This window comes from Mus musculus, chromosome 9 (assembly GCF_000001635.26).
Source record: "Mus musculus strain C57BL/6J chromosome 9, GRCm38.p6 C57BL/6J".
NCBI classification, from domain to species: Eukaryota; Metazoa; Chordata; class Mammalia; order Rodentia; family Muridae; genus Mus; species Mus musculus.
In genome coordinates this window covers 103,276,832-103,288,297 of record NC_000075.6, presented here as the reverse complement: position 1 = coordinate 103,288,297, position 11,466 = coordinate 103,276,832, and the positions used below count along the sequence as shown (strand labels likewise).

Here is an 11,466-nt window from a genome sequence, read left to right as displayed (position 1 = left end):
AGTCAACACTGCCTTCTGGGTAAAGTGCACCTAGGCTGGGGGAGAGCAAGCAGAACGCAGTTCCACAGTTGAAAATGAGGCTGCTCATCTGCGCCCTTCTATGCTTGGGGACCCTAGGTGAGTGTGCTGAGAGCCAGGCAGGGGGCCGGCCCTCTGGGGAGGGGACCAGGTGTCATTTGCTGACCATACACTTCAGGGATCAAATGTGGTTGGATAGACTATGAGCCTAGAGAAGAGTAATCACTTTGGACTGGAATTCACCTGCCACGCAGTCCCCCGGCTGTCCTTTGCCCTCACTGAGGCGGTCATAGTGGATTGTCGCTGACTCTTTTGCTTGCTTTTGGGACCCTTTTCCTGCCACATCCTCCTTAATACCAGGGAGGTGCCTAGTCTTTTTGTAACTTGTTATGTCGCGTTTGGTTGATATCCCTGGGAGGCCTGCCCTTTTCTGAAGGAAAATGGAGACGTAGTTGGTGACAGGGGATGTGAAGAGGGACTCAGAGGAAGGAGGGGAAATTGCAGCAATATATGAGAGATAGGAGAGGAAAATAAAAAAAACAAAACAAAACAAATAAACAAACAAAAAAACCCCACAACTTGTTTCACTGCTTTGGTAGGTAAAGGGGCTGATGTTGTGATTGACGACATATGACCTCCAGGACCAAATGGTAGAAGAGGAAATCCACTCTTGAAATCTGTCCTCTGTAGTAATAATAAGTATAGCACATAAAATAAAAATTTAAAAAAACCAAAAAAAAAAAAAAAAAAGAAAAGAAATCTGTCCTCTGACCCCCATGTGGCTTCCACACAATGTTAACTTTTTTTTAAAAAAAGTTATGTTTACCCAACAAACACACAGTTGCTGGAGAAATGAGCTAACACAGCCAGAGGCAGGCAGAGTTCTACGCTCACAAATACAAGAAGCCCTTTCGTGGGTAGGGAGAACAGGCTCCAGGGAAGAACTCATGCACTGTGAAGAGCTCTTCCTGTCTCAACCACGGTTGGATCCTCCTCCCTTTAGCTTTGTCTGATCTGAGACCGTGGTAAATAATACCTAGGGTGGCCAGAGCCCGGCAATGGTGCACAGTATATGTCTGCCTCTTCTGCCCAGCAGTGCCATCTGTAGCCACCCAGAGGGTCATTCGCTCTCAGAATGCAGCTGCCTGATCTCTTTCAGAATTCCCCTGAACTGAGCCAGTGTTCTGCTAAATAGCGTTCCGCCACCATTGCCAGCAATGTCAGACACAGACCAGAAGTTCATTTTCCCAACAGGCTTCATGTTTACATGTCAGAGACTAAAGGCCCCTCCGGGCTTCGTTTCTTCACGACCTTTCTCCGGGCTACCAGACCAGGCCGGAGTCTGGAACCTTCATTCCTCAAAACTCAGTGTTCCAGTCCAATAAGAATACTTGTGGTGTCAAATGACAAAAAACAAAACAAAACCCCAAACCACCACTACCAACAACAACAAAAAACCCCAGCCAAAGCAGCTTAAATAGGAAACACGTAACTGAGGGTTACATATCCTAAAAACTTGCAAAAGTCAAGAGCCAAGCCAACGGTTTCTTCTGGGGTCCAGGAACTTTCTCCATTCAGTGAGTGACTGGAGGCCACCAGCAGCCTTTCTCTTCCTCCTGAAAAGGTCAGAGCGTGCTCAGACCTCTTCCTGTGTCTGTCAGGAGGCTAGTGGGGGCATGCTATTGATGACCTTGTTGATGTTATCAGACTCCACCCACCCTTAGCTTGTCTGTACACGTCCTCTTTTTAAAATATTTCTATTTGCCAAGCCAGGACAGTGGTGACAGAGCTGTGATGCTCAGGCAGGGAATGAATTCACCAAAGACAGAAGGAAGCAGTAGTAGAGAATTAGCTACACTGTGGCACAACCAGTAGGCAGTAGAAACAGTTTAAACAGAAACTTTGTAAGAACTGGGGAGGGGTGCATGTGTGCTTGCTTGAGTGTGTGTGTGTGTGTGTGTGTGTGTGTGTGTGTGTGTGTGTGTGTGTGTGTATGTGTCTGTGTGTGTGTATGTGTGTGTTTCTATGTAGGCAGTCCTCCATGTGTACTTGCTTGAGTGTGTGTGTGTGTGTGTCTGTGTGTCTGTGTATTGTGTGTGTTTCTATGTAGGCAGTCCTCCATGTGTACTTGCTTGAGTGTGTGTGTGTCTGTGTGTGTCTGTGTGTCTGTGTATTGTGTGTGTTTCTATGTAGGCAGTCCTCCATGTGTACTTGCTTGAGTGTGTGTGTGTGTCTGTGTGTGTGTCTGTGTGTGTCTGTGTGTCTGTGTATGTGTGTGTTTCTATGTAGGCAGTCCTCCAGCAATGGCGGCAGTTGAGGCTTATGGTTATCAACAGGTTGACCTTGAGGTTAGGATGATCTTGCTGTGACTTAGAAATGGCTCAGTAAAACCTACCAGTCCTAACGTGACATCCATCTATCATTTTTAGCTAGGGCGTGTTATGATGAAGTCTTTGTCATAGAGCAGTAGTCCCGTTCACAGGCAGTAGTGACTTGCTCTGAGCCCAGCCTGCTTTGAGGCCAAAGCCGCTTTGTTCTGAGACTTGAAGTGGCTCAGCAGTGTTCCCCCAGAATATTGACACATTGTTTGCATACGATAAACTACACTCATTTAAAGGATATATACAGTTCGGCTAACGTGACCCCCCTCCATAATCGAGATAAAGAACATTTTTAACTTTTTCAAATTGCCCCTCCTCCTTTCTCGGCCACCCCCACCTCACCCCTGCAAACACCCTGCCTCCTAGGCTCACACATCTGGAGTGTAAGCACACATCCCTGTAGGTTTGGCTTCTCTGTGTTTTCCATTTATGTCTTTATTGTGTGCTCTGTCTGTGTGTATGTGCTCTGCAGGAGAAGACTTTTGGAGTTGGTTTTCTCCTTACATCTTATGGGGTCTGGGGTCAAACTCAGGTCATCAGGTTGGGCAACAAGCACCCTTACCCTCTGCCATCTCCACGACCTGGACTACTGACTTCTCCTTCTTTTTTTTCCCTCTTCCTCTTCCCCTTCTTCTTTTCCTCTTCTTCTTCCATCTCCTTCTCCTCCTCTTCCTTTCTCTCCTCCTTCTCACCACGCCACCCCCGCATTAGATTGTAATTATTAAGCAAGAAGTGGAATTAAATAAGTTATTAATTTGGATGCAAGTGTGCAATACTCAAACCAAAGTGAACCTGGAATTTCTGGGGGGAAAAATTGTCAGTAACACAAGTAGCCACTCCCTCCTTCCCACCAACAATACAGAGGCCTGTTGGAGGAAAGAATTGGGCTTTGAGTGGGAGAGCAGGTAGGGCTGTTAGTTACACTTGGATTTTAGAATGATTTCTATGGCTCTCAGAATCAAGAATCCATAATGAGTGCAGGTAAGGGCCACAACCTTGAAGTCTTGAGCAGGGATTCCAGTAGATCTAGCTGTGCACCGCCATGTGAGGAGTCTGGCTTGGACCCCATTGGAAGCAGGGGAGATCACAGGTAAGGGCAGTTTCCATACATAGACAATAAACATCAATAAACATCAATAACTCATAGGTATTTGAATGACCCATTCCTTGAAACCTTCTCAATTGCTGTAGACAGCGGGGATAAAGCCCTCAATGGTGGAGGGGCTGTAATGGTTCCAAGGGGTCTACTTCACAGAACTGGGAGTTCTCTCTCTCTCCCTCCTTCCCTCCCTCCCTTCCCCTCTCCTTCCCCACTGCCCTCTCCCCATTTATGTGTGCTACATTCATACATTCAATCACATGTGGGTGTCCTCGTGTGCACACACACTGTACTTGTGTGAGTTTGTGCGAAGGCTGGCAATTGACACTGGGTCCATTTTAGCGGCTGAAACCGGGTCTCTCACTGAGCCAGAAGCTCATCAACTCTGCTAGTCTAGCTAAACAAGATCCGGGTCTCTGCCTCCTGAGTCCAGGCAGCTCCTTATCTACTGAGCCACCTCCACAGTCCCAGCGGCTTCTGTCACTTGGCATAGTTGTTTGGAGATTTATCCAGGTGGCATATACCACATTCACTCTCTCAATGGCCAAACCCTGTATCACTGTGCTGAAGGCAACTTTAGTTGGTCACATGTCCCCTGAGGACTTTTGTTTTGTTTTGTTTTGGTTTTTCGAGACAGGGTTTCTCTGTGTAGCCCTGGCTGCCCTGGGACTCACTTTGTAGAGCAGGCTGGCCTCGAACTCAGAAACCCGCCTGCCTCTGCCTCCCGAGTGCTGGGATTAAAGGTGTGCGCCACCACACCCGGCTAGTGAGAGGCTTTTATGAATAACTGCCATGCACAGTAGTGGGCCCATCTTTGAGAGGATACGTGGTTTTGTTTCTTTTGTATAAATATCTAAAATTATTGGGTCCTATTAGTAACTATATGTTGAGGGTTTTTGTTTGTTTCTTTCACTTGCTGTTTTTGAGGTTCATTCAGGACTTAAAGCATGATGGTACCTATCTACTCTCCCTTTAATGCACACTTGATGGTTTTTTTTAATGTTTACTTATTTATTTACTTACTTTAATGTGTATGAATGATCTGTCTTCACACACACAAACCCAGAAAAGGGAATCAGATCCCATATAGATGGTTGTGAGCCACCATGTCGTTACTGGGAATTGAACTCAGGACTTCTGGAAGAGCAGCTAGCATTTTTTTTTTTTAAAGATTTATTTATTTATTATATGTAAGTACACTGTAGCTGTCTTCAGACACTCCAGAAGAGGGAGTCAGATCTTGTTACGGATGGTTGTGAGCCACCATGTGGTTGCTGGGATTTGAACTCTGGACCATCGGAAGAGCAGTCGGGTGCTCTAACCCACTGAGCCATCTCACCAGCCCAGCAGCTAGCATTTTTAACCTTTAGCCCTGAATGTTTTTCTTTTAGTTATTGAAAAAAAAAAAAAGAAAGTTTTGCTGTGAATATCTGTGTATTTGTTTGAGTTCCTGTTGTCAATTTTTAAATATATATTTAGGAGTGAAAATGCTGTGTCATATTGCTAATTCTGTGGTTATCTTTTGGGGGATGTTTGTTTGTTTGTTTGGGTTTTGGTTTTTCGAGACAGGGTTTCTCTGTATAGCCCTGGCTGTCCTGGAACTCACTCTGTAGACCAGGATGACCTCGAACTCAGAAATTCGCCTGCCTCTGCCTCCCAAGTGCTGGGATTAAAGGCTTGCGCCACCACGCCTGACTTGGGGGACTTTAATATATCTGGAGAGAGTCAGAAAAAAAGGGCCCTGAGAATTCCCTCAAGGAACACAGCTAATTCAGTGTGTGGATGACACACAGTTGGCTCTATTTTTTAGTATTAAGATATTTTTAATTACACACATAGTGTGTGTGTTTGTGGGGGGGTTGTGCATATAATTGAGGTATCCACAACAGAGGCCAGAAGATAATGTCCAGTTCCTCAGCACTGGAGTTACAGGAGGTTGTAAGCTGTGACTCAGGGGCTGGGAACTGAACTTGGGTTCTCCAGAAGAGTTGAATGCAGACTTAACGGTGACACCATCTCTCTGTGCCATCGGTCCAGGCCACTTAGCTCCTTGTCTTGTGTTTGATTCCTTTCTGCCAGCAGAGGAAGGTAAGTGCTGTGGGTCCCTGACACCTCTTGTGTCTCTCCCCTAGGGCTGTGCCTGGCTCTTCCTGAGAAGACCATACGATGGTGCGTTGTGTCAGATCATGAGGCCACTAAGTGTTCTAGTTTCCGTGACAATATGAAGAAAGTCCTTCCTGCAGGTGGCCCAGCTGTTACCTGTGTAAGGAAAATGTCTCACCCTGAGTGCATCCGGGACATCTCGGTAAGTCACTGCTGTGTGAAAGAAAGCTGAAGAAAGGCTGTCCTTTTCCTGTATTTTACAGAGCTGGGGAGAACACAGCTGTTCAGTGCTCGTCTGTCGGAAAAGTCATCATCTTAATCAAACAACTAATACAGGGTTCAAACTTAGCAATGTAGCCATGACACAGCAAAACCTAAAACTGCATCAAGAGAATCTATAAAGACTCAAAAGTACTGGGCTTAGCAGTTTAGAGCCCTGGCTGTTATCCCGGAGGACCAGGGTTCAATTCCCAGAACCCATATGGCAGCTCAAAACTGTCTGTAACTCCAGTTCCAGAGGATCTGTCACCCTCTTACAGGCAAAACACCAATGCATATGAAATAAAAATTTTAAAAATTAAAAAAAAAAGACTCAAAATGAAACAAGAAACTTTCTCTATGCAGACCAGGCTTTTCCAGAACTCAAAGTGTCCCCGTTCCTCTGTCCCAGGCACTGGGACTCAAGGTGTAGACCACCATACCTGGTGGAGTTTTAATATTAAGTACAAAAAGCTGGGGTGTTGTTGTTGTTGCTTTTGTTCTTTTAACAAGGCTGGTCTTGAACTATATGCCTGCCTTTGCTTCCCGAGTGCAGGGATTAAAGGTGTGTACCACCACTACCCAGCTAAACTTGTTTTTTTTTTCTTAACATGAAATTTGCCTTTGTTTAATATGCATACGTGTGTGTGCATGTGTATGAGTGTGTATGAGAGACACAGAGACAGAGACAGAGGCAGACAAGTGGGAGAGTAAGCAGAGATGGATTTATAGCTATAAATATAAATTATATTTGCTAGTTGTCCTTATGCAGTTGCAGAGCAGGTTAAACTGTCTAAGACTTGCCTTTTTCATCTGATGCTGGACCCTAAAGGGGAAGGACTCAGGAAGGGAGGATGTGCGAAGTGGAGAAAAGCCGCCATGAACTGGAGCCTCAGAGAGGGCTGGAGCTCATGTCAAGTCCATTCATGTTGCTCCAAATCTTCTTCCGTCCTTCTGTCTTTCTTTTATGTACGTATTTATTTTTATTTTATGAGGTCCTGAATTCAATTCCCAGCAACCACATGGTGGCTCACAATTATCTGTAATGGGGATCCAATGCCCTCTTCTGCTGTGTCTGAAGACAGTGACAGTGTACCCACATACATGAAATAAATAAATAAATAAATCTTTTAAAAAAATAATGGATATTGACAACCTAGGAAAACAAAAAAGAATGAGAGGAAGGAAGTCTGAGCTATGGAAGAGTCTGTGGCATCAGAGTCCCGGGAAAGACACTAGCAGAGTCTTCGCCAGGGGTGATGAGTCTCATTCATGTCTGGTCCCTTGTCTTTCAGGCCAATAAAGTAGATGCTGTGACTGTTGACGGAGCTTTGGTGGCTGAAGCTGACCTGCCTCACCACAGCCTGAAACCTATCATGGCAGAATACTATGGATCAAAAGATGGTGTGTTCTCCCAGTATCACTGGTGTGGCGTGATGGCCACCATGGTTGGGGGGGGGGGGCTTTGCCAAGAGTGGCGGTTACTTTTCTTGTTGCCGTAACAAACTGCCTAACAAAAGAAACTTCAGGAAGGGAAGGTCTATCTTGGCTCACGGTTTTAAAGGATACAGTCCACCACTGTGGGAAGGGCAATGCCAAGGAGCGCGAGGCAGCTGGTCACATTGCATCTGTAGTCAGGAAGCAGGGAGAAAGCGAGGGGGACTGATGCTCGGTCCACTCTCTTCTCATTTCTATTCATCCCAGGAATGGTGCTACCCACATTCAAGGGGTGACTCTTCCCTTCTCAGTGAAACCTCTTTGAAAACCCTTAACGACACTCAGAGATGTGTCTCCTACATGGTTGCAAATCTAGCCAAGACAATGGTGTAAAGGAAGCATCATGCCAACGTTACGGGTACCAAGTCCCCAGAGCTCTTCCGATTGGCAGTGTTGTTCACTGACCCGCAGGGTTTGGGACATTTCTCCACAGGAAGCTGTAGCTTTTATGAATCCTGATGGACAGACATATCCTTGGTTCTATAGTCTGTGGGACAGTTAACATCCCCAGAGGAACGTTATCTAGAGCCTATCACACACCTCTAGGGTTGTGACAATAAGATACCATTTCTGAGGATCCACAAGGCTCTTCTTTTTGTTGCTTCCTGTAGGCCTTATATGGCACAGGTGGTATGAAAAGAAGCTCTGGGGGAGTGAATGAGGGGAGATTCACCTCGCGTCCATTATTTCTATCAGCCTGTGAAAGCACAGCCCGGCTCAGTCTGGTAGTCCACGAACACTCTCCGTCTTTCTTCTCACAACTTTACTATGTGCCTGAGCTGTAAGCAGAGAACCACAAAAGGAAGAGAAGTCCACATAGAGACAGCAACAGTGCAATGACTGGGACTAAAGCTTGGGGGTCCCTGGAACCCCCACGAGTCCTGAAATGAAGCATTGGAGGCTTTGCAGACTTACAATGACTTGCAGAAACTAAATATTATAAGCCCAATGCTTTCAGTACAGCTGGTCTGGCTAATAGCCTATCCGCAGTGCTGCGGATGAGTGTTTGTTCCCGTGGTGATCCCACGGCTAACTACACACACCATGGTTTAACATCTCTGTCCAGCTTCAGAGGAGGGGCACAGCATGCATTCGAAAGACCAAACTGAAAATTCAAAGGATGCTACTGTCATCTGCATTGACCATAAAGTAAAAGCCTCACAAGTCTAGCTTGTAAGTCAGAGAGCATCTGTGATATTAATTTATTGCCTTGGAAGGATCAGTTCTCTCTTCCTGCCAGAAAAAGGCATTTTTTCATTCCCCACCCCACCCCACCCCCCACACTTCTTTCTAGGGAGTGGTGCTGGGCCCAGGGTCCTCTGATGGTCCGCATTGAGAATGCCCTGGAAGGTTGGTTGTAATGACACACTTCATTTTTGCCTTCTCTTTCTCTCTGCTCCACTACAGATCCAAAAACCCATTATTATGTTGTGGCCATGGCAAAGAAGGGAACAGGCTTCCAACTGAACCAGCTCCGGGGCAAGAAGTCCTGCCATACTGGCCTGGGCTGGTCTGCTGGGTGGTACGTTCCCCTCAGCACCCTGCTTCCTTCTGGCTCTCGGGAAACAGGTGAGACACCTGGGGCTGGGTGCCCTTAAGTGGGGCTCCTGCACTGGATGGTCTAAATGGGTTATGTTGGGGTTCCACAATGGGTCAGTCATTTGTCTTGCTGCTGTGAAACATACCCGACAAAAGCACCTTCAGGAAGGAAGGGCCCGAAGTCTGAGGGAACAGTCCATCTCAGTGGGGAACTCATGATAGCAGGAGCGCTCTCTCTCTCTCTCTCTCTCTCTCTCTCTCTCTCTCTCTCTCTCTCTCTCTCTCTCTCATTTAACCCAGGACCCAATTCCATCAGTGGGGACACACCCATGTTCAGGGTAGCTCTTCCCTCATTAGTTAAACTTTTCTGGAAACATCTTCATAGACACACACCCAGATATGTGTTTCCATGGTGATTCCAAATCCAGTTGATAATGCATGTTAACCATCGCTCACTCCCTGACGAACATGTCATGCTTTATGTTCTCCAAGATGGAGTAAGAGTATGCACTAGCATCACATAGCTGGCAGAGTCATCTCTCAATAGAGGTGCTTCTCTTTTGCTGGGCCGTCAGTCTCTTCTTCCCTGGGAATTGCAGCAGTTTGTCTTGGCAAGGGTAGCCTTGAAAGTCCCCAAGGAAGGTCATCTCCCTCCAAGCCTCCCAGGAAGGGTCTCTGGGGACTCCCAGAAACTTCACCAGCCCCTCGGGTTTCCAAGTATTCATTCGAGGGCTTGGGGCATGGGCAAGGACAGTGGGACTGGTCGATGCTAGGACATCTCTGGATACCCCAGGCTTCTCGAGCATTTAGAATGAGCCACAGTGAGCCCAGACCTGTTCAACCCTTGAAGATGATTACCAGATCCTACACTCTGCAAAAGTGGTACCCTTTCTGAGCTGACAATGTAGTATTCATGGATATTCTGGGGGTTTTTGTTTGTTTGTTTGTTTTAAAGATTTGTGTATTTTTATGTCTATGAGTACACTGTATCTGCATGTACATGTGCATGCCAGAAGAGGTCATCAGATCCTATTACAGATGGTTGTGAGCCTCCATGTGGTTGCTGGGAACTGAACGCAGGACCTCTGGGAGAGCAGGCAGTGAGTGCCCTTAACCACTGAGCCACCTCTCTAGCCCCCAGTACTCGTGTTTTAACAGAGAGGGACAGGTGACTCTGTGGGTCTGCTGGAGTCTGGTGAAGTGGAACAGCCTTGCCTTGGTGGCAGATACCCGTGGACGTCTCCCTGGGCAGCTAGGCTACTGGCTTGCTCCTCTCCTGACTCACCAGCAGCATCTACCAAATACCCCCATGCCCCACCACCAAAGGGATCCCATGAGGCATCATAGTCTCTGTGCACAGAAGGGATGAAGTGGGTGAGCTTCATGCAGGGAGACAAGGCTACTGGGTGGTGGACGATCTGCACAGGGTCTTCAGTGTTCTGTCTGGCCCTGTAAGGGGTTGGTGAATTAACAGGGTCACGTCTTGTCTTCACGTGGGTCAGCAGTTCCCACACCTTACAGCAGACAAGCCGGCAAGCATTTTCATGGGCTTGAGCCCTGGGCTCACCTGAGTGTGATTCTCAAACACACAGGACCCTGGGCCATGCATCCATTCATTCTGACGTGGGCACTGCCGACTACCTAAGGCAGGCTCCCTGCACATTCTTTCCCTTCTTAGAAGCAGGCCTGGGAGATGTCCACAGACTTAGGCTCTCCCATAGGGCACTCCCCCACAAACATGCGTAACCTGGAGCCTTGAGCCAGCTCACACCCTGGGGCCTTGTCTCTGTGTTGAGCAGCGGCAGCCACGTTCTTCTCCAGCAGCTGTGTGCCCTGTGCGGATGGAAAGATGTTCCCCAGCCTGTGCCAACTGTGTGCGGGGAAGGGGACAGACAAGTGTGCCTGCTCCTCCCGGGAACCATACTTTGGCTCCTGGGGAGCCTTAAAGTAAGTGAAACCTTTGCTCTGGAACAAGGGGGTCTCTTAGTGACTTTTCTCTTTTTAAAAAAAAAAAGTATTTATGAAATTAATTTATTATCAGATTATTAATTTACTAAAAATTAATAAATTATTAAAAAGAATTTATATTATATGTTATATAATACTTTACATAAATAATCAAACTATGTGTATTTGTGGTTGTCTGCACGTCTGTCTGTGTGAGGGTGTTGAATCCCTGGAACTGGAGTTACAGACAGTTGTGGGCTGCCATGCGAATGCTCGGAATTGACCCCAGGACCTCTGGAAGACTGCTGAGTCATCTCTCCAGTCTCTTAGTTACTTTTCTTCTTTCTGTGACTAAATGCCTGACAAGAAGCGACTTGTGAGAGTTTATTTCAGCTCACTGTTTGGGAGGATACCATCCTTCATGATGGGAAAGGTGTGGTGGCGGGAGCAGGAGCTAGCAGGTTACCTGGAGTGGGGGATGCTGGCGCTCAGTGGGAGCAGGGGCAGGGGCAGGAGCTAGCTGGTTACCAGGAATGGGGGATGCTGGTGTTCACTGGGAGCAGGAGCTAACTGGTTACCAGGAGTGGGTGGGGGATGCTGGTCTCTGCTCACTTTCTCCTTTTT

At 47.0% G+C, this 11,466-nt stretch overlaps 1 protein-coding gene across 2 annotated transcripts in view; it reads left to right on the top strand.

Moving 5' to 3' along the window:
• 1300017J02Rik (RIKEN cDNA 1300017J02 gene) overlaps positions 1-11,466 on the top strand; it is a 37,775-nt gene continuing 26,309 nt past the window's right edge. The window contains exons 1-5 of one of the 2 annotated variants that reach the window (NM_027918.2): positions 1-117; positions 5,631-5,803; positions 7,155-7,263; positions 8,764-8,925; positions 10,695-10,842. In NM_027918.2, the coding sequence (NP_082194.1) occupies positions 75-117; positions 5,631-5,803; positions 7,155-7,263; positions 8,764-8,925; positions 10,695-10,842 (635 nt within the window). In that variant the 5' untranslated portion in view covers positions 1-74. Of the gene's footprint in view, positions 118-5,630; positions 5,804-7,154; positions 7,264-8,763; positions 8,926-10,694; positions 10,843-11,466 lie in introns of those variants that run through there. The other variant, XM_006511835.4, reaches the window with a different exon arrangement.